The 21,524-nt window shown below is 55.2% G+C and overlaps 9 protein-coding genes across 10 annotated transcripts; 6 read left to right on the top strand and 3 right to left on the bottom strand.

Moving 5' to 3' along the window:
* Positions 1 to 81: 81 nt before the first annotated feature.
* LMH87_009449 (uncharacterized protein) lies at positions 82 to 1,914 on the top strand (the record flags this gene model as incomplete). Its single annotated transcript, XM_056196443.1, has 6 exons — positions 82 to 258; positions 315 to 332; positions 387 to 678; positions 729 to 1,498; positions 1,609 to 1,805; positions 1,860 to 1,914. 6 exons carry the CDS (start codon positions 82 to 84, stop codon positions 1,912 to 1,914), a joined length of 1,509 nt encoding a protein of 502 aa, XP_056053589.1.
* Positions 1,915 to 2,499: 585 nt separating this feature from the next.
* On the top strand, positions 2,500 to 3,573 carry LMH87_009450 (uncharacterized protein; the record flags this gene model as incomplete). The annotated part of the gene is made up of 1 exon (XM_056196444.1): positions 2,500 to 3,573. One exon carries the CDS (start codon positions 2,500 to 2,502, stop codon positions 3,571 to 3,573), a length of 1,074 nt encoding a protein of 357 aa, XP_056053590.1.
* Positions 3,574 to 4,320: 747 nt separating this feature from the next.
* Positions 4,321 to 5,274, top strand: LMH87_009451 (uncharacterized protein; the record flags this gene model as incomplete). Its single annotated transcript, XM_056196445.1, has 1 exon — positions 4,321 to 5,274. The coding sequence occupies one exon, from the start codon at positions 4,321 to 4,323 to the stop codon at positions 5,272 to 5,274; it is 954 nt and encodes a 317-aa protein (XP_056053591.1).
* A 258-nt stretch (positions 5,275 to 5,532) lies between these two features.
* Positions 5,533 to 5,898, bottom strand: LMH87_009452 (uncharacterized protein; the record flags this gene model as incomplete). Its single annotated transcript, XM_056196446.1, has 1 exon — positions 5,533 to 5,898. The coding sequence occupies one exon, from the start codon at positions 5,896 to 5,898 to the stop codon at positions 5,533 to 5,535; it is 366 nt and encodes a 121-aa protein (XP_056053592.1).
* A 748-nt stretch (positions 5,899 to 6,646) lies between these two features.
* Positions 6,647 to 7,634, top strand: LMH87_009453 (uncharacterized protein; the record flags this gene model as incomplete). Its single annotated transcript, XM_056196448.1, has 4 exons — positions 6,647 to 6,722; positions 6,774 to 7,285; positions 7,337 to 7,556; positions 7,609 to 7,634. 4 exons carry the CDS (start codon positions 6,647 to 6,649, stop codon positions 7,632 to 7,634), a joined length of 834 nt encoding a protein of 277 aa, XP_056053593.1.
* Positions 7,635 to 9,042: 1,408 nt separating this feature from the next.
* On the top strand, positions 9,043 to 9,800 carry LMH87_009454 (uncharacterized protein; the record flags this gene model as incomplete). The annotated part of the gene is made up of 2 exons (XM_056196449.1): positions 9,043 to 9,408; positions 9,480 to 9,800. 2 exons carry the CDS (start codon positions 9,043 to 9,045, stop codon positions 9,798 to 9,800), a joined length of 687 nt encoding a protein of 228 aa, XP_056053594.1.
* A 350-nt stretch (positions 9,801 to 10,150) lies between these two features.
* On the top strand, positions 10,151 to 12,180 carry LMH87_009455 (uncharacterized protein; the record flags this gene model as incomplete). The annotated part of the gene is made up of 5 exons (XM_056196450.1): positions 10,151 to 10,333; positions 10,392 to 10,977; positions 11,036 to 11,599; positions 11,667 to 11,845; positions 11,956 to 12,180. 5 exons carry the CDS (start codon positions 10,151 to 10,153, stop codon positions 12,178 to 12,180), a joined length of 1,737 nt encoding a protein of 578 aa, XP_056053595.1.
* Positions 12,181 to 12,804: 624 nt separating this feature from the next.
* Positions 12,805 to 15,264, bottom strand: LMH87_009456 (uncharacterized protein; the record flags this gene model as incomplete). 2 transcript variants are annotated; one of them, XM_056196451.1, is made up of 1 exon in its annotated part: positions 12,805 to 15,264. In XM_056196451.1, the coding sequence occupies one exon, from the start codon at positions 15,262 to 15,264 to the stop codon at positions 12,805 to 12,807; it is 2,460 nt and encodes an 819-aa protein (XP_056053597.1). The 2 variants fall into 2 exon arrangements, with proteins under 2 accessions (XP_056053597.1, XP_056053596.1); XM_056196452.1 differs by having other exon boundaries at positions 12,805 to 14,418.
* A 3,362-nt stretch (positions 15,265 to 18,626) lies between these two features.
* LMH87_009457 (uncharacterized protein) lies at positions 18,627 to 18,994 on the bottom strand (the record flags this gene model as incomplete). Its single annotated transcript, XM_056196453.1, has 2 exons — positions 18,627 to 18,820; positions 18,913 to 18,994. The coding sequence occupies 2 exons, from the start codon at positions 18,992 to 18,994 to the stop codon at positions 18,627 to 18,629; spliced, it is 276 nt and encodes a 91-aa protein (XP_056053598.1).
* Positions 18,995 to 21,524: the final 2,530 nt, after the last annotated feature.

The following is a 21,524-nucleotide window of genomic DNA, read 5'->3' on the forward strand; positions in this document are numbered from 1 at the left end:
ACCTGAGCGCCTCAGTCCCCTCGGCTGAACTCAATAGCACAGTCCTACCCAACCCTGTCAAATGGTCTCAGCTCGTGCGACATGACGGACCGCAAATCTCTCGACGGCCCCCCCAACGGCAAAGAAAAGACCAAGCCGAAGCTCGGCGCAGCCTCCAAAGAATCCGCCGCCAAAGACCAAAATGCCAACGGGGCGCAAAAGACGAGCCCCAAGAAGCGCCGCAAAGTTAACCACGCTTGCGTCTACTGCCGCCGCTCTGTAAGTACCGCCCTCACGACCACAATTTTTTTGATCCCCTTGCTAATTGCTGGTAGCACATGACTTGTGATCTTGTACTTACCCGACACTGCGCCAAGCCTGTCAGCGCCCCCGCTAACCGACTCTAGGAGCGACCTTGCACCAGATGCATCAAGCGAAACATTGGCCACCTCTGCCACGATCAACCCCGCGAGAGCGACATCAAGAAGCCAAAGACGGCCAAGCAGGGTTCCGTCGACGAATCTGAGGCTGCCTCATCCACATCCACCGCCATGGGACCCCCGCCAGCAATCAACGGCCGACAGCGCTCCAACTCTGGCTTTGGCGGTGTCCTCGGCCAGGGCAACAACAGCCTTGGCATGGTGCCCAACCTGGATTTGCAGCCCGGCGCCATCAATCCCACCGGCAACATGAACCAATGTATGTGCTTTTTCCTGGGACCTGTTCTCTACCTACTGACATGTGGCTAGTCGCCGGCTTCTCTGATGCCTGGCTCACGGCCCAAAACTTCAACGGCATGAACCAGTACAACTCCAATTACATGGTCGGCGACAACGTCACCCACGAGTTCAAGCTCCTCAACGACTTCCTCAATAGCAACCTCCTCGACGAGCCCGGCATCGCCCCCGATGACACCCAGACCACCACCCCGACCTTTGCCCGCAGTCAGTCCGACATGGCCGCCAGTTTCAACGCCGCGCAGTCCAACTCCCCCAACCTCACCACCTCCATGCCGCCGCCCCCGCCCGCGAGCGCTGCCTCGGCAAACACCCCCGGCCGCACGCGCTCGTCCCGTATAGCTGCTGCCGCCGATAAGGATAAGGAGCGTGAGTACTACCTCCAGGCCGCCGATCCCGCTGGCAACGCCATTGGCGAGGAGCGCATGTCGCGCGTGCTCATGGCCAAGTACGACGCGGGTTTGCTCAAGCCCTTCAACTACATCAACGGCTACGCGCGCCTCGGAAAGTACCTCGACGGTCATATTGCGGCGTCGTCGAAACAGAAGATTCTCCGCACCATCCACCACTTTCGGCCCAAGTTTAGAGAAAAGGCCCAAGGACTCACGGATCTGCAGCTGCTCTACGTCGAGATGTGGTTTGAGCGCCAGCTCATGGATTATGACCGCGTTTTTGCTAGCATGGCCGTGCCGGCATGCTGCTGGCGACGAACGGGTGAAATTTTCAGGGGGAACAAGGAAATGGCAGAGCTCATCAACGTTCCTGTTGACCAATTACGCGACGTAGGTTTTTTTTCCCTCGCTTCGCTCGACGTGGGCTTTTTCGGCCATTTTGCCATTGCTCAACATGACGTACTGTTATTTGGTGGTGGCGTTACTGACAAAGGAAATAGGGCAAGATTGCACTTCACGAGATTCTGACCGAAGAGTCCATGGTTCGCTACTGGGAGGAATTTGGCACCATTGCCTTTGACCCCTCCCACGACACGCTCCTAACGGCGTGTTCGCTCAAGAATCCCAGCGACTCGTCGGACCACCCGATTGTGAAGTGCTGCTTTTCTTTTACTATTCGTCGCGACGAGCACAAGCTGTATGTTCCTGACTACAATTTCCCCTCTTGTTCTGCATGCTGACTTGGTGCCAGACCCGCGCTTATTGTAGGAAACTTTTTACCTCATGATCCACCCACGCCCGAGTAGCGGCCAATCTTTTTCTTATACTATGAATTTTTTTTTTTCGGTTTCGGTCTCAGGAGTTGTAATGGGCGTTTCTGGTGGGATTCTGCGAGTATACGGAAAACCAAGCTGGGTATTGAACCTCATGTCTTGTACAGCTGATTTGGTGCGTTTAGCAGTGATGGAATAACAGCATGCTGAATGGACTTTTACACACAACTATCCGTTTGTTGCCCAGGCAGGCCAGGTTGAGGCCCGAGAGTGCCGTTACCACCTATTGACTTAGGACTTTTGCAAGTGTCCCGTGGGTGTCGCAATTACGAAAGCTTGACCCGTTTGCAGGAGGGGTGGCATCTGAGTAGCAAGATGTCGAGGTGCATGAGGACCTGCAGCTGTGCGATAACTGCCAGTCGTTTGGCCGAGTCCCTCGCAGAGCAGACTCTGCTCGTGACGGCGTTTTCCAATTTATTTCTTCCCATTTTCTCTCCTTCTCCTTTCTTCTCTCATTTCTGAGCTTGAGCCCTTTCTTCGAGCCCCTTCACCACGGCATCAAGCCCTCTCTGGTTAATTTGCCTATATTGTATCCGATCTTGGACGCCCATCACCAAAATGGCTTCATTTTCTCGCTCGCCATGCTGCCGTCAGTTCGAGGCGGCCGGCTATCTCGCCTCCAGACACGTCTGCGAATGGCATAGCGACAAGAATCCGGAACAACTGCGACCTTTTTTGCTATCTAGAAGAATCCCCCAAGCGAATGCCCACCATGTCTCATTCAAGTGGCGCGACCACGAATTTCTCGATCTCAACACCGACCTTGGCTCCCTCGGCGTCTTTTCCCTCGAGGTTCTGCACCAGATTCTCCACCAGCTGGATATTGGCAGCCTTGCCCGTCTGCAGTGTGCCAGCCAGGGCATGAAGCGTGCCGTGGGTAGTCTGCCCATGCTTCGGGCTCTCCTCGATTTTGACCCCGCCATCATCCGTGGCATTGCGGCGACTAAGACGGGCTCCCTCATCGTCTGTCGCGAGCTCTACGACAAGTTTTGCAGCCCCGTTTGCGACACCTGCGACGAGGCGGGCACCTACCTCTACTTACTCACCTGCAAGCGCGTCTGCGCCCAGTGCCTCACCAAGACATATCAGTATCGACCCATGCGCCCTCTGCAGGCCAAGACCTGGTATGGCGTCGACAACGAGACGCTCCGCCGCTTGCCTGGCCTTACCGTGCCTACGTACAGGACCCGTTGCGGTGCGGCGCGAAGCAGCAATTCGTCCTTCTATTATCGCATACCCAAGGTCACGGGCTGGCGCCTGATTGATCAAACCGCGTTAATGAAGGCCAGCATGCGCAAATACGGCAGCTTCTTTCGAATCACGGATCAACGTTTCTCGAAGACCCTTGAGGCGTTCCGTCGGGTCTGGATGAGGATCGGTCGTGTCGGCACGGCGCGGTGGAACATCGGCACACAATACAAAATGGCTGGTGTCGAGACCAGCCTTGCCTGCGCGACAGAGTTCCAGTGGTTTGACCGAAACTCGGGCACCACCGGCGTCCCGATGCGCTGCGTTGCCTGTCTCGGCTCGGGCACGGAACGATGGTACTATACCAAGGGAGGCTTCGAGGAGCACGAGAAGACCAAAGGCAAGGTCATTAATGCTACACACCGGCCAGACTTGCTGGAATAGACGGCGTCACAGCAATAGGGAACTTTGGAGAGAGTTAGGAGTGGCGTCACTGAATTTTATGACTTAGAGTGCTGGGGCCGCATAGAAGTGATTACTATCATTGCAGGCTATTGCTTCATTTGAGAGAGACAGAGATGGGGGTAATTGAGCCATGGACTTATTTTCGCAGGGGAAAATAAAAATAACCGTTTTTAAGATATTAGCTGAGTATTATGAGCAATCTTTTATGATCAAATAGAATTGCCGATTTCGCCAGTGACGCACATTTTTACGATGGGAAGCTAATTTGAGAGTTGCAGTACCTGCTCGTTTCATGACCTTGCCTCGACATGGATTCACAACTTCAGCCAGCTTTTGCGATTCACCATTCGTCATCCTCTATATTCACTCTACCGCCATGTTTTTACATAAACCCGTTCTAACGCTGCTCTTTGTTCCTTTTAGCTGCCCCCAATCCTTCTTCTCTACAACACTTACGTCGCCCTCATTCCGATACAACGCGGCCTCTTCCAACTTCCCTATTTTATTTCTTTATTCTTTAGAATTCTTTCCTCTCTCTCTCCCTATTATATTGGTCTGAATCCGACTCATCTACCCCCGGCCGCGGCCATGGCCGACCACAATTCCCGGCTCGCCGAGGACGCCTTCGACCAGAGCCTCTCCAGCCGGCTGCCCCGAAACTCCAGCACGCTGTTCCGCTTCGAAGACGGCACCATCCTCAACATCACGGCCGACGTCGGGCCCCTCATGGGCGTGCTCCCGCTCGAGATGATCCACGCCGTTCTGCAGCAGCTGGACCTCGCGAGCCTGGCGCGCCTCGGGGATTGCGTCAGCACCGGCATGCGCCGCGCCGTCACCAGCTTGCCGCAGCTGCGCGCCGTCGAGGAGTGCGCGCACGACGCCATCCGCGCCATCCGGGCGGCTCGCATCGGACACCTCGTCCGCTGCGACGAAATGTACGTGGAGCTGCGTCGGCCGACGTGCGCGCAGTGCAAGTTCCAGCCCGGACACTATCTCTACCTGCTGTCGTGCCAGCGCGTGTGCAAGGCCTGCCTCGTCGGGCGCACGCGTTTCCAGCCGCTGCGGCCGGCACAGGTCGCCAAGGAGTTTGGCATGCACAGCCAGGATGTCCGTCGTCTGCCGCGGCTGCGCGTGCCCAAGTACTCGCCGCGCGCGAGGGCGCTGCGCTGCGGCAGCGGCCGCGCCTGGCGGGCGGCGTCGGCGGGCAGGGCAAAGCAGCGCAACACCACCGGATGGCTGCTCATCGACCGCGAGGTGGCCCTGCGGACGAGCCTGCAGCTCAAGTACGAAACGGGCGCCATTGACCGCCCGACATGGGAGCGCCAGACGAGCCGTGAGGTTGCGAAGCTCCACAGGGAGCGGACGGCCCCGATGCAAGCGACGTCGTCGACGCTGACGCCGGAACGCGCCTACTCGGCGGCGGTACTGTTCCCGTGGTTTGACCGCAACACGCGGAATGTCGGCCGTCCGGTGCTGTGCCGCGCGTGTCGCTTCGGCAACGCGCCCGCTTCGCAGTGGTATTATTGCCAAACGGGCGAAAAGGACCATTTCGACCACTACGGACCCATCGTGAATGGAGCGCATGTGAAGCCTTCTATGAGTACAAGCAAGCCTTCTGCTCAGAAAAACGACCCTTCTGCTCAGAAGAAAAAGAGCTCTGGCTGGAAGAACAAGAAGTAATGTGCCTCCTAACAGGTAATATTGGGTGGGCATCGAGGGCCAGACGATTGCACTACCAGTCGGCGCAACGGGGTAGACACATCATCTTCTATAGTTTTTTGAGCGGGGGGGGGGCGTTTACTCATACCGTGTAGAGCTGTGCGGTTCAAGGGCTGCTTATTAGTATGTATTTGCCCATGGGCTTAGCATGTCATTTAACATTTTAGTTATGGACCTGGATGCGCCTCTCACGTGCTCTACAAACCCAGGAGTAATTGATCAAGCGCCATCGTCTTCTACCTGGTACACGCCCTCGTAAAGCTCCGAGCATGTGATGAATTGGCCAGCCCTTGCGGGCCATATGGCTTGGATGACCAAATTCCGTTTGCCGAATAGGGCACGGAGCTTTGGAAGACTTCCGACGGCCCGTTTCATGCCTTTGCTAACGCAATCGAGGTACGTAAGACTGGCAATGTCCAGTTGCTGAAGGATGTGCTGGAGAATTTCGAGGGGCAGGACGCCGAGGGTACCGACGTCGGTTTGAATTTGGAAGGCTTCGGTGTCTGGCCATTTAAACAGTCCAACTTGTGAGTTGGAAAGTGGTTTCGGGCGGGATTTCCAAGGTATACGACCCTGTAGATCCATCTTGCCCGAGTTCCTAGTGGATAGTGAGTCAACACCTCCTAGTACTCGATTGAATGCGGAAAGGTAAGATGCGCTTCGTGACAGTGGGAATAGGCGTGCCTAGTCATGGAAAGTAGAAAAACGTGATGATGGAGAAAATAGGGCTCGGAAGCCAGGTAGAGAGTTTCAGCTCTTAGATTGGCGCCGTGAATTTCCGCCGGCTGTTCTTGAAACAGCACAGTGAATGCCAGCAAGATGATGAGGCGGAAATCGAAATGAATGCAGTCACTGTAGGAAGCTTTGCAGGATAGATGCTGTCAGTCAGGTGCCACGTGCTATTATTCTCTGCTAGCCCTCAAACAATCATTTCTTCCCCCTCAGTCAAATGGCGGTGCTGCATTTTCTAGCCACCACAGTCACGACTGACGGCACCTCTTCTGATGCTATTGTAAATCTATGCCAGCAACTATAAATAATTACATTCACCTACAGGTGTCACTGCCGCCTATTTCCAGAATGTCTTTGCCATTCTACAGTATCGAGGACCTGTGATCAGTGAAGTAGATCATTTAACTCTGCAATTGCGCCGGAAGTGAGTGCTGATTTTAACCACGCATTGGCGGTCGCTTTTACGAAGCCGGCACGGCGAACACTGGCGGCATCCTTCTTTTGCCAGCTGCACCGCCACCGCGACTTTGACGAATCCTATCGCGCTTCACGGTTGGAATAGTTGTTCAACAAACAAGATAGCCCAGATGCAAAAGAGAAAATGAACGTGATATCATCTGCCAAAGAAACACTTTCGCCTGCGGCTGTAGGGGCCAAGGCCACGGCGCCACTCCTCCGTGAGTGCTTGCGAGACGGCCGTCGGCGGTAGCTTACTCTTCTTACGACAGACTTTGCCATCGAACTCGAATCGTCTACAGCTACGAGCAAGCCAATCGATCCCTCCAATCTCGAACACTATACTCTGCGGGCAAACGATCCGAGCAAATTCCCCGTCGGGGCGCTGGATCAAGACACAGCCCATCAGCTGGAGAGCGTCGGGCGACGACTGTGGAACACCTTTCTACGAAAGCAAAATTGTACTGTCGAAACACACAGTCAATCATCACAGCACCAGTTTTATTTACGCGCAAGGCTTTTTGGCTACCTGCTTCTGGGAATCGGTTTGCTGGGGCGTCCCGATGCAAACGCCGACCAGTCTGCCCCATACCTGACACGGCTGGGCCTTGCCCTATCCAAAGTCTGCATCAATCAGTCAGACCTGGAGTCTGCACGAATCGCACTGCAAAAGGTCACTGAATATCTGCCGTCCAGCCTATGCGAGACTGCTCCAGGAAATGGCGATGGTCCGGCCAGCAGCCACGCTGACTATGCGAGCTACTACGTTCTGCGAATCGCCCTGGTACGTGCAGTCTGCTTGAAACTGCAAGCGTAATCTCACTAACACTTTCAGTCGTGGAAGGACGACCGCCTCGATCTTGCAGAGCACATGTACAGCAAAGCCACGCAGCATACTCCCTACATCGACACCGGCACCCGGACGACTCTTGTGCATGTCCTCATGCATATTGGGAACAGCTTCAGCTTCAAATCGAATCTCGCGGCAGCCGTGCCTTGGTTTCGACGCGCTGCAGCAGATTCCTCCGTAACCCTCCAAGAAAGAAGCACCATGAGTACTGAACACCTCATACTGCACGAACAAACAAGGCTGACAGCGCTCAGTAGCCTGGTTCGATGTCTCGCAGGGCTGAAATCGCGTGAGTCACTAGAGGAAGCGGATCATGTGGTAACGCTTGCGCAAGAAGAATTTAGAGAGCGACGAGTCGAGGTGCTGGAGATGCTGGTCCTGGTGCAGTTGGCGGACGGGAAGGCGGGCGATGCTCTGACAGAATTATTAGCGGTTCTGCTGCCTTGAAACATCTGCGCATGCCATGATCTCGCCATCAGTGAAGCCTGGCACTGCATGTCTATATCAAGACACGATCTTCAACAGGCTGCGGAAGCGACAAGAAAATAAATCGAAAAGTACAACTTAGCTTCAGGTGAGGGGGCTTACACATTTCGGCTTACACAAGTGCGGCTAGGCTACCCAAAGGATTCAAGGCTAGCAGATATATTCAATTCTGGACCGCGGCACTTTACCCGCAGCGGATCTCTCCCATCTGAATTGGGCATCGACCGAGCTCTTTGGGCATATACAAACAAGGCGCGATGGAAGTTAGGGCGACTATCACCGCCGTGGGATGCACAGCTCACACGGGAGAATTGATAAAAACTCCGATACGATTAGGAAAAGACACGTGGCACCATTGCACCGATCCCATGTAGAATTGCAGCTCGAAATCGATATATTTTACTTGCAACCCTATTTTGTCGATGGAAGGGCGAAATCCTGCCTTGTTCGCCTAGTTGCTGATGCTCACCAGGCTGCGCGAACGGTCTCGAATAGTTACTCCGTATACGGCGCAGGATGCATCGCAGGATGCATCGCAGGCGGGGCTTCTCCCTATTGGTTTTCTCTGCCAAGCCTCTTGGAACCCTAGTCCGTCGTTCCTTTATACCATCCAGAAATTTGCCTTTATGCGCTGTGCCCTGATGGGCCGATGTCGAGCGGGCTAGTGTCGAGCCATTACACCCAACGAGGCAACTGCCAAGATTTGGCCGCCAATCAGCAACCAGATGCAGTATATCTGCTACAAGATGCGCAAACAGCATCGGATGATGCAGTATTGCTCTGCCGGTATACGCCTTCCGGGGTTGGTGTCGATCAGCGACATGGTATATTTGGTGGGATCGGCAGGATGGAAACGTTCGAGAGGGCAAACTTCAAAGAAAACAACGCAGTCCTTAATTTGAAAGGCTGCCGACAGGCCCGCCACGACGTTTGAGCAAAGTTTCAACGCTAGTGGCCTTGTGGAGTGCGTTTTTATGCGCCGTGCCTGGATGATCCACGCCGCCGCGCTCACATAAGACGAATGTGTCCGGAGGATTCCCAGTGCATATGCGGACTAACTATAACGCCACCATACCACTCCCGCGGGTACATTCTAATTTCTCGCAGGATTCTCGGAGGCGATGGACTGCATCAAGTACATTGGTAGTATTCTACCGGGGTGCGGTCTAGACTCCATGGACGCCATCACGGTGTAAGCTGTTCTCATGAGCCTGTTGAGGAGTTGGAATTGTATAAAAAGATGTCGATTTTCCCACCAGAATGGAAAGAATTTCAACATCAACCAAGCTCTACTTCCACCTATCAGCTTACACATCACTCTCAAAATGATTGCCGACGTTTTCTCCAAGGCTGCCGTTCTGGCGCTCGCCGCCGTGGCCTCTGCTTCGCCCGTCTCGGTCGAGGCCCGCGACATTGAGGCCCGCGAGCACGACGACTTCAAGAACCAGATGCTCGCCGCACACAACTGGTACCGCGGACAGCACTCAGCCGCTCCTCTGCAGTGGGACAACAACCTCGCCAACAATGCGCACGCCTGGGCTGCCAGATGCTCCGAGAACCCTCGCCACCAGGTAATTATCCCAGCGCCGCCACTTCAAACCCCCACATTCAGAATACGTTGCTGACAATGTTTGTGTAATAGCCCAACGACCCGCACGGTGAAAATATCGCCTGGGGCGGCGGCTGGTCTTCCTCTTACGGCTGGGCCAACCTCTGGGGCCACGAGCGCACCCAGTACAACTTCAACCAGCCCGGCTTCAACGGCAACACGGGTCACTTCACCCAGCTTGTGTGGAAGAGCACCAAGCGCGTCGGCTGTGGTTGGGCCAAGTGCGCCTACGGCAACAACGTCGTCTGCGAGTACGACCCTGCGGGCAACATCGTCGGCAACAACAACAAGTACTTCAAGGACAATGTCGGCCGCCAGACCAAGGGCAACCCCAACGACCAGTACCACCCTTAGACATGGAGCAAGGTTTAGAATGGTGAGAGTTGCTAGTTGGTTTGGCAGGTGTGCATTGTATATAGCTGTTTGCACTCGATGCTTGTACATAGATCAAAAATCAAGGTATCTTATCCCGATACCGACCGCATTTGAGAATATGAAATTGTGATCATACAGTGTAAAGTGATAATGCACCTTGGGAACGCATGCTCGGCAATGGCAAGATGCGATGGCTGAGTCATCCACCAAGATCCTCCAACCTGCAGCATCGATCTTGTTTGGAGGCCATGATACCAAATTGTTCGAAAACATGTCGATAGTATAAACAAGCTTGATTCGTATACACCCGCACCCGCACTGGGACAAAGATGAGTGAACATCTTCTCCAGCCTCGCCACCGCGAGATCCTCGACAGCACCGTGCTCATGCAGCTGCAAACGCTCCTCCAGCATCCCAAACAAGAAGCCATCTGGGACTCCTTCCACCTCCTCGACTGCGTCCATTTCCACGCCACCAACCTATCCCCTTCAACCTCCCAAGCCATCCACGCGGTTCGTCCAAGTTCCCTCTCCCATCTTCCCTTCCCAAGCTCACGCGCCAGTGATCTAGGCACTATGGACCTTGATTCAGTCCTTGCACGAGGCGAAGAAATACGACCAAGCCATACCGTGGTGCCAGCTCGCCCTCCACCCATCCCTCACCACTAGCTGTCCCGCGTCCAACCCCGGCAAGTTCCTCCGCCGAATCCTCTCCGCGCACATCTCCCTCGACGACGTCCCCTCCGCGCTCGCTCTCGTCGACACCCTCCCCGATGCCACCCGCAACGACCTCGTCACGCAGTTCCTCCTCTTCCGCCTCGCTATCCGGACATGGAACCAGCCACTCGCGCAGCGATGTCTCCAGTTCTTGGCCACGCAAAGCGGTGGGGAGGGCAGGGCGCGCGACGCGCTGTATGCGTGCGTGCGGGAGGCGCAGCGCGCCGGCGATCGGCTGTGTACCGTGGCGGCGCTGACGGCGGCGGCGGCGACGTGGAAGGATGAGGTGGTCGTGCCGGCGAATGTGCCGGCGTTGCTGCGCTGCGCTATTCGGCTGCTGCAGATGCTCGCTGCCGAGGAGGCGCAGGTCGCCGAGCCCTCATTCGGCGTGGCCAGCAGCAACTCTACGGCGGATGAAATGGTAAAGCTATTTAATACAGGTGACGTGGTATAACTCATTGTGAACATGTCTGCAGGGCTTACACGTGGACATTGTAGCGGCCGAGTTTGTCGCCAGCAACGCGCGCGACGAAAACGGCGACGCAGTCTTTCACGCCGCCGAGCTGCGCTGGTTCAGCACAAACGCATATAATTTCGGCGTCGTGCACTGCACGACGTGGGGGCCCGGGCGGCTCGCGTCTTTATTCAAGAGCTGTCTCGTCTTTACGCAAGCGCTCTTCTCCAGCGAAGCAGACACAACCGACGACTCCGCAGACTCTGATTTCACGATTCTTCGATGTCACTTTATCCTCGCTTCGCTGTACATATCTGAAGCCCGAATCATCAAGAATGAGCATACATCGAGTCTGTATGCCGATGTAGAGCAGCACACGATGGCATTTACAAAGCTCTTCGTGTCGAGTTGCGGCGCCGCCGTAGATCAATACCACGATTTGCTCCAAAAGCTTGGTATTCTTTGCGTTTTCCAATTCGAAGCTCTTTTATTCCGGCACTCCTACAAAAATCTCCCGTGCATCATAACGCAGGCCCGCCTCTGCAACGACGCCAACGTCCTGAAAGCGCTCGGCGGCTGTCTCATCCAGAGCGAGGCACCTGTCCAGAGTACGTCTGCTCTCTTCCCCGAGACCCATGCTCGCGGTTAAGCGCGAGCTAATGAGACGCACTGTAGTAAAGAGCACCCTACTCAAATCGATCATCAATGAGACTTTTACCGTGGAAGACTTCAAGAGTGATCGGCTCGCGCAGTACCTCCGATGTATAGTGCAAGCGCTTCTGCCCATGGCGGACGATGGCGCGGCGCGGGAGGTTCTCGACCAGGCGATCCAAGTCGCCGAGGAAGCAAAACAGGTATGGCCAAACAAAATTTCTTTTATGCTTCATCTGTGCGTAGAGTCAGATCGTTTTGCAGGGGTATGGCGGTCTTGGCTTGCCACGTTCTAAATATGCATCTCCGACAGGTCAGCGTAGGGTTTCCCGCTGAAGAAGCCGAGTGGCTCGCGGCCGCCGCCTTTAATCACGGGCTCACCAAGTACGCCGCCCGGCAGGACATGGCGACCTGTCAGGCATGGGTAGACAGAGCCGTGGCAATGGCCCAGCATGCAGACGACAGTGGCAAACTTGCCGCCTCGATCCAGCAACGACGACAGACGCTACTGAATTCCTCTCTCACAGGCACTTTGTAACCGGTTACCTCCACGGAGCAATTGCTAAACTTGATACGTACTGTTTCTCTTCTTCAACAAAGCAACCTTTTTGCCTCAATCGATATAGATACAAAGTTTTCAAATACGGAACCAAATATAACACCCCAAATCTTGTCTCAGCAGAGTAACAAAAGAGAATTCATCAATACATGCTGTCGTTAAACTTCGTGTCTGCAAGCTATGATAAAAAAAGAAGAAGAAAAAAGCAAACAGAAACCTTTGTAGGGTCCAATGTCCCATCTATGTCGTGTCCGAACTTTCTGTTGACTGAGCCAACCAAAAAATGACATCCAATGAAAGCTAACGCAGGAGGTACAAAAGTCGTCCTCGAGACACACACATTAAGCATGATGTGCTTGCGCTTTCGTCATACAGATCCAAAAGCAATAAATCGTATATGCACACTATTGACAATGTCCACAAATGACCAGTCCATGGGACTTGGCATGCTCGTATTAACGAAAAAGAAAAAAGGTGTTCGGCTGGGCAGGTGTGTGATGCTGCGAAGCCTGCAAAAATATACAGAAAAGATGTAAAAAGGTGATGATGCCAATTTCGCCAAGAATGTGTCAACAGCAACAGGCCAGATTTAAACTATACCCTCTAAATAATGTTGGCGATGCTCAAGCGGTCGTTGACTTTCTTCTGCACGATCGGAGACGGGCTATGGTCAGCGCCACGTCCGTAATTGTGTTCCGACGTGAATCGGGGAGGCTCCGAATGTTTGGCATGATCAACTCCGGCTGATCCTGGAGACTCGCTCTTGATCTTATGTGCCGGCATTGGTGTCCACCCTGCATTGTGCGAAGTGAGAGACCTAACAGAGGATTCGAGATGAGGCCATCCACCCCATTCTCGTTGTTCGCGCTTGGTTAGGCCGGTGCGCTGCTCCGACTGGAAAATTGAGCTTGTTGGAGCTCCTGGGGGCAGCGGCGAGCTCGTCGCTGGTGGCTCAGATCGCTCAACCATGGTCCAAACCCAGGTTCTTGACGGTGCGGCTTGGGTGTCGGCAGATACATAGACCAAAAGCTCCTCATCTCTGGTAAGCGATAGAAGGAGAGCAGAGTTGTCAGCCTGAGCTCGGGATTGCGGAATCGAAGTGGAACCAGTAGTCCGGGCAATGTGGCTGGCGTGCTCCGCGCGTTTTGAATTGAGGACATTAACGAAAAAGGCGATATAACGTCCGCAAGGCGTCACTACATCGCGGAGTCCCTCGATGGAGCTGAGTGCTCGCGTGCAGGTGATTGCTTGGTCAAATTGCCCGGCCATCAGCAGGAACAAAGTGCAGCGAAACAGATGCGTCGCCAGTAGTGCCGTCGCTCCCTCGGCCGGAGCATTGGTTCTGGCAATCAGGGAAGCCGTCTCCATGGCAATATGCGTGCAGGCCTCTACAGCCGCGAATCGAGCTTCCGGGCTGCAGCTAGGAGCAAGGTTGTGTCTGTGCAACAACAGGCGGATGTGCAGTAAGTAAGCCAGCGGTGGCAAAAAGTGCGGAGCCAATGCCACTGTGCTCGAGGGATCGCAGGCTGGTGGAAATGTATTGAGACATTTGCGAAAGTGGCCGTCAAAGGCCGAAAGGTGCGCGGATGGGACTTTAGTGCTGTCAATGGCTTTCAAGACAGACGTGTACGACCGTACAACGTGAATGATTGCTAGCAGAGAATGTGTCAAAGGCTCGGCACCGTTAGGGACATGCATTCCGTTGTCGCGGACGTAATGATCATCCACCGCAGCCGGCAAACGCGCATCGCAGTCGGCGTCGTTGATTAAGCAAGGGTGGCCAAGCTCGGTCGACAAGGTCCGATCTAGCACATACATGGCCCACCAGGTTCGACAACGCATTTCACCCTCGACGATGGGGAAGTTCTCAGTGTCAGTGTATAAACACAAATCCTGCCCGGCGCGGATAGCATTGCCCAGCCAGTTCCAGGCTGCCGACTTCAAATTCATTTCATCCAAACAAATGGCAACGAGAACATAGGTGCGTGCGTCATCAAGCGTGAATGAATTGTTCCACGGGTCGACCAGGCTGCGAGCTGTGTCGAGCAGCTCAGCCACGCGCGTGGTCGAGGTCGGGGGATCGAGACTGAACAGAGCGCCAGCAGCCAAAACAGCGAAAAACATGGAAAGCCAGCCAGCAGGTGCCGGAGCGCGGGGGTTCCGGTACAAATCGTCCACCGTTGCGCGAAAGGTGGGCAGATGAATGATCGGGAACATGGTGTGAAGCGAATTGTAGTATGTGTGCAGGAGCTGATCTGCCAAGGCTCTGGGTGGCAGTTCGGGGATGGCACACTCTCTCGGCTGACTCGACAAGTAGCGATGCATTTGAGGAGGCTTCCACACTCCTTTCGCTGCGCCGCGAAGGTTCAACCTCGCTCTGCTCAGTTCAGGCATTATCGGTCCGCGTCGCTTGGGTCGCGGTTCGGGGTCGATAACCGGCATCTGGTACAGCGACTGGTCGCCATTCTCGCCCTCCATGTCCATGGAGACGTCTCGATCTTGGAGCATGCGCCGCAGTTGCGAATTGTCTCGCTTGACTCGTTCAATTTGTTTTTCGAGGTCTTGGACTTGCTTGATGGACGACATTCGTCGATTCGTCTCCTTGGTAAACTGGCATTTGACGTTGCGGCTCGAGCACTCTGAGCAGCTGGCAGTTTCCGTAGCGTCGCACTTGACCTTGCGCTCTCTGCAAGCATCGCAGCTGGGGTCTTTTCTTCGCTGGCGATATGCTCGCTTTTGCGCCTGGGGCCCGAGGCCGCCAGAGAGAGACATGCTGCTATGATGGCCCATCGAGTCGCTAGAGCCAATTGATTCGCGGCCCATCATGCCTGAAGGCACTGGCGAGTACGGCGGGAAGCCATGGTTGACAGAGGGTAGCGACGGCATGCCGCCGAGGTGCGGAGAGTGCGCAGTGAGCTGAGGCTGCCGGGAGCTATGGCTTATTACGCCAGTATACTGGGAATGTGGTCGCGGGGATGTGGCAGACGAGACGGACGAGGAATCGTACGATCGCGTCGAGAGATTCGGGGAGCGCGGGTATGAGCTGTGAATCGCCTCGGCCATCGCGGGGAAGGCTGCGAGTGACAGGTCAGATGGTGAAGGAAAGTGAAAAGAAAGTGAGCCTCAGCTGAAGCACGGGTGAAAAGTTGCTAGACAGCTGCGAGATTGAAGGCTGATGACGCAGGGAGGCGAAAATCGCTATGCGACCGTTTTCGCTGTTGTCGTAAGAGCGGCCGAGTCGGCAGCGACGAGTGTCGAGCTTCTGGCCGGGAAGAAAACGGCGGCCAAGGGCTACGGCTCGGACGGGACTGGCTGTCGCAGAGCGAGCACAAAGAAATATGAAGCAAGGACAAGTTTTGTGTGCTTGTCTTAGTCCGAAAGACGAGAGGCCGTACTACGGGACACGGAATAGAGGAACCGCGGGATGCAGCGGTCGGTCTTGCAATGCACAGTCGGGTAATTAGCAGTTGCCAGATTGAGGGTCCAGCTGTGCTGTGCCTGGAAGAGTAAGTGAAGCTGACGTGGGGGCTCCGGGTCGTGTTAAGCTCCAGCAGGCTGCAGGCTTGGTACGGTTGAGGTGAATGCAGATGGCAAGCGTCGCGTCAGGTTGGTCGAGGTGGGAATTGCCGAGAATCAACGTCGAAACGCTTGCGCGGAGAGTTGGAAAAGAAACAAAAGGGATAAAGAGAATGGTGTGACGGGTGATGCAAATGCAAGCGCAGACATCGGCCCCTCTACGTACATGGTATAACCCAGACTCGGTACGTTGGCCCGTTTGCCTCACGGAATGCGGGAGCTCCGTGGAAGGTTTTCGGGGTGATCGGCTGGGGGCCCTTCTTTGGCTCGTCTAGTAAAATCGGAAATATTATTATCTCAGTGCTCCGTAACTGGGCCGGGGAGGGGTGTGGTGTGTGGCTCGAACAGAGTTGCGCGCGCGAGCGGCCACTAACTATCCAACTAGCGTGCGTGCGCAGGTAAATAGAATCAACGGGCACCAAGAAACGAGTAACACAGGAGCCTTTGAGCCCTGGATGGCATGCGAGTGTGCGTGTGGAGGTGGCATGGCAAAGACAAGTAGCCTACTGGTACGGAGTACTGGGAACTAGTAACCCTGCCTGGCGTGTGAGGCGCGCAGCGTTGAGATCAGCTCAAGGCCGCTAACATGTTTCGAGTTTGAGGCGGTGGTCCGCCTGCTCCAGTGCTCCCGCAGACACCCCTGTTCTCGGCTCAATGGCAGTCTTCAGTCCTGCGCATCTGCTCGTGGTCGGTACGTTGTATCGCTACATTGGGAACAGGGGGTGCGTCCTGGACCGTCGGCAGCACAAACCACGAGCTAAGATGCTGCTAGGGGGCCAGTGGCATGTCAGCTTTCGGCGCCACGGCAGCCATGTATTTGTGGTTTTGTGCTGGAGCAATGTCTTTTGTCCAGACGCTATCGCGGCGCATTGACTAGCAACGGTTCGTTCCTTGTCGCAGCGTTCAACTGCTGGGCTGTATGGAGATATGGGTTAACGCCGAAAGCTGTTGCCACTGTCAGCCTTTGATTGCAATTCACTGCGCCTATCCATTCGGAAGACAGCATTACCAATGAGAGCGACTACCAGCATGATCCCGTGCCGCAAGACAGCTGCCGGTGCATGTCTGGGCACTCCGTCCCGCCCCTCATGGCAATATAGTAGTGGACCGTTGACGAAGCGGAACTCTGCCGAGCATTTTGCTAGGCTCTCAAAGCAGTAGTGAGCGTCGCTAATACGTGAAATAGCTGTGCTCGCATCATGAATGTCGTACATCTTTTGAAAAAGTGTAAAACACTGTTCGTTTGTACCAATGGCGCGCAATGCAGCACAGCAGCTGGCCCCTGCATAACGCTTCCCAGGCCAAGATTTTGCTTCGGCATGTGGCCCAGTCGGCAAGAGGCCCGACATTTCTGGATAAGATGTGCGCGAGACAGAGGCCAGCAGTTGAATGGCTGGCGAGTCAACGATGACGCTTTAATTAAACCGGCTTCCAGCCTCTTGGCCTTTACTTAGTTAGCCAGCCAGCTAGCCGCATCCACGATTGTGCTGTGGCTGTCGATCTGCGCGTGGCCCGAGGCTTATGGCTGGGTGCGCTTCCACACACGGTACCCAACGCTGCACCGCAGAGTTTTCGAGCTGGCTGTACGGAGTAGAAATCGAAATAAACTGGACAGGGAGCCGTGGATTGATGATACATTTGAGCCTTCTGCCAAGATCTGCTCCGCGAAAATAGCATGTGGGCTTGTGGCGAATTGCGTCACTGGCCATCCTAAATGAATAGCTGAATTGATAATTCTCAAGCCACTCTATTTGACACTTCGCTGGAGCCTCTTCTGGAGTAATTGAGCTGCCTGCTTAGCAGGTGATCACGTCTTTGTCAACAGCCAAGCATCGCTCATCGTCAGACCATTCGTGCTGAATTGGTCCTACAGAAGTCGCTGATGTGGATGGTTGATAGGGTGGGCATGGTGTTGAGTCGCGAGCGAGAAGAGTGGTTGTCGGTGGCTTGCCTGGGGCGTTGTTGCCAAGCTGAGACAGTGGTCGGTGTTGGCATGTACCAGTCCGCGTGGGCGCCAATGATACGGCAGCATCCGGGCCCTGTCAAGTTTTCAGTTGCTCCCAAGACTTTTATGCAGCGGGTACTTCGGCCGTGAACCGAGTGAGCCGCCCGCATCAGAAAGCCGAACGATACCGTCCCGGGGACACACTGATATATCGAAGGGAGTTTCGGTAATACGAAACACCAGAAGTCAGCTTAGTACGAAGAAGGTGATACTGCAAGACGTAGTTCTCGTATAAATTAAAGTGGTTGGCGGACAAGATTGAGTATACTACGTGGTGAGCCCTTGGCAGACTTGTCTGGAAAGCTGAGGACACAAAGCCCAGGACCGGGCCGATGAAGAGAGGCGGCCCAACGCTGCTCGGCCTTTGCTTCTGTTTGTTTGCAAGACTCCTTTGCCGGTAAGTTAGTTTGAAACGCCGTAAAAGGCCGGACGCTCATTCGGTGGCAGCATGGCAGTTGTCAGTACCAGGACTGGCAGAAACAGCCACCCAGCAGGACACGGCACCAGTAATTCGGATGCTCGCCCGGCAGGCAGGGTGGCAGGCTCGGCAGGCTCCGTTGGGTGGATGCATTCGAATAATTAGCGTGCGAGCTGTCGGTGCATGGACATGTGGAAGATTAGGAGCAGCGTGCGAGGCGTGCCGTCCCACCAAAACGGTTTCGGGCCTAAGAGTCAGTCGGCGCAGCGCAATTTAGCAACAATGACCGATGTAATGACAACAAGGCGGGGTTGAAATAGAAACGAGGCCCGGAGAGTTTCTGGCGAAGAAGGCTGGAGGCGACAGTGGGTTAATGTCATTTAGCGCTGTGTTGATGTTTATTAGCTGGCACGCTGAGCATGAGGCCTAAACAGATGGGTCCTTGGCTTGACTCGGAGTTTGGGACGGATAGGCAACCCGGCCTGGTACCCTTGGGCGACGGCCATCACGCCAGCCGGCGCCGAGATCAGGCATCTGCCAGAGCTGAGTAGCGGTGGTGGGCACGGCATGATGTGAGATAATAGGATATGGCGGGTGTGGCGGAGAGAGTAACGTGCCGCCTTCCAGAAGATGATACATCAGCAAACAGAAGTCGAGGCAAGGCCGGGTCGGCAAGTCGGGCAGAAATTGCAGATAAAGGTGATGAACTGACCTAACAAGTCGGAACTAGTGGCACTCGGAGCCAAGGCCCGGAACCCAAGTATCAGTTGATGATGCATGCGACCATTTGCCATTCCATGAAGATGGAGTCGGACAAACAGACGGCGACGTGTATGTGGATGGGAGTGAATGTGGATGTGGTGGCACTGGCACCTGGTTAGTGGTGTCAGATGGTGGTTGGCTGTTTGTTGGGTGGGAGCGTGGCCGACAGGTGGGCTGGTTGGCTGGAGGCTCGCGGGCGGCCTCTCAAATGACTGGGGTTTGTTTGCAAGAGGGGGGCTGATAAGGGCGAGCAGGAGATGCAGCAGGGCTTTCCAGGGCTTGCAGCACAGTCCAGGCGGCCAAGCGGGGTCGAGACACCGGGCAATAGCCGCTAATTCCCCTGTATCTCGGGGTGCTGCAAAGACCTCAGATTCCGGCCAGCACCCCTGTAGTCCCCTCCTGCCCACTGCCCCAGCAGCCCCCTGTAATGCCCAATGAATTCCGGCCATCACCTTCCCCGTTGGGCATGAGCCAGTGGCCATCTTTAGAGGCGCTACCAGTAACTTGCTGGTGCTAGGAGCTGGCGCGCCATCCATGAGCTGAGAATAGCAACCAAACCCTGGAAAGCCACCTTACTCTCTTTGTGCTGTTTTCAGAGCCGTGCTTGATCCTATTTTGATAGTGTTTATCCGTTTGTCAGTGATGATTCTCATCTTGGGACACCTATTTTGGGACGCCGGCTGATGCCAACTGTAGCCGCCATGTAAGCCGTGGGCTTGCTGTGGCAAGGTACGAAATAGCCACTTCATCACAGCAGGGATCTGCTTCTGCGATCAAGATGAGAGTCAAGTCTGACTGCCCTCTGAGACTTGGCTGAATCTTGATGCCTACTCTGGCAAGTATGATGCACCAAACCACCTAGACTGGGGTCGCTGCTAGGGATTCGTGCTACTGCACGCTATATTTAGCGGCGCCCGCCCCAGCCTTTCAGCGCGGTTAGCGCAGCTGCCCTCTGTGAATTGACCGGCTGCAGCGAGCATACACTGCTGGCGGCCCTGAATTGGTGCGCCTGTAGCTCCTGCAAGGCTGCTACAGCGTGGAAGAAATGGTCAACTGGTGCCACCTGACGACTGCTGAAAGTGCCATCCTGCTGAAAGTGCCATCCTGCTGCTTCCATCGCTTGACCTCTTTGTACCGTAACCCGTTTGCACGACCGACATCCTCACCACCACCGCGGATTCTCCCTCCCACATCCCTTGATACCGCTCGTCCCCTCCATTCCATGATGCCATCTTGCCAACCCAACGCTACTGGCAGCCACCACCCACCTCCACCACTTTAGCTCGCTTCTTTGTACACTTCAGCCTCCCGCATCATGGCCAAGAGCCAGTGAGCACCAGCCAGCAGCAACAAAACGCCGCGCAATTTGATAAAGAGAGGCCCACGATGCAGGCCTGCATGGCAATGCAAACCCGCTCAACTCGCATGGGCCATCACTGCACTAGCTCCGGTACCCTAACGTACCTTGTATCAGACGGACGCCTTTCGGCACCGAGCCGATTTCATCAAAAGAGAACCTCTGGATTATAAAGTTATTGGTCACACTTTCTGCAAGCAAGTCTCGAGCCCTAGTCCCAGTCGAAACCACACCCACCGAGCTGCTGCATCCACCGATGCTCACCGCTTGTCCAGCATCAATTCCATGTCCTCTTGCGCTTTTGTCCTTGTGCCTCGGCGCCTTTGTCTGCCTCGAGCCGCACAGCAGCACAGCATCCGTCTCACCACCATCGCAAGTCTTCTCCGCGGCAGGCTCGGACAGACGGCATCAGATCCTGCCCGCCATCTGGCCGACTAAAGCTGCAGCACAAGGCTCCGTGCGTCCACTGCTTCCAGAACTTCTGGCCAACCTTCCACCTTCCACGGAGTGCGCCGTGCGGAGTCCGGAAAGCACTAGTTGGCTGCCCCTACTGAGACGGTTGTGGAAGCGTGCCAGTAATCAGTGTCCACTCAACCACTGTCCTCCAGTGACCGCTGGAGCCGTCTTAACGATGCAGCATTTACGGAGCCGGTCAACCCTTGTGCAGTCTACCAGCTCCCAGGACCTGGCGGAGACTGGCCCCTGAAGACACCTAATTATATGACCACGCCCTGACACCAGTGGAGTTTCGACACCGATGGGCCGGCTGCCCAGTGCCATGCTGAGACCGGTACTTTCGCAAGCCCAGCACGACCATCAAGTTTGAACTGCCAGCGAATTGCAGTTCCGTCTCCAAGACCATGGCCGTTACTGGCCTCGCCTTGGTTAGGTGCAAACAATCGACGTAGAAAGGTGGCATCAGGCGGGCTACGTGGCAACGTGGCTCTTCCGTGCACGAGATCGGGCGATGCGACGGAGAGACAAATCCCCAGCCTAGCTCGGGGCCATCTAACGCAATCAAAAACGCAAGAGCTGCGCTGCGATCAGCGCCCCAGCTGTCTCACACATGGTGTGCAACCCGCTGCAACGTTATTCACACAAAGCAAACCTGATCAACGCCGCCGACTAGCTCAGCTTGTAATCAACACGGCCCTTTTCCGGCTCATTTTCATCGCTGGCTGTTATGCGACACGTTGGCCGTACTC

Source organism: Akanthomyces muscarius, chromosome 5 (genome assembly GCF_028009165.1).
Source record: "Akanthomyces muscarius strain Ve6 chromosome 5, whole genome shotgun sequence".
NCBI classification, from domain to species: Eukaryota; Fungi; Ascomycota; class Sordariomycetes; order Hypocreales; family Cordycipitaceae; genus Akanthomyces; species Akanthomyces muscarius.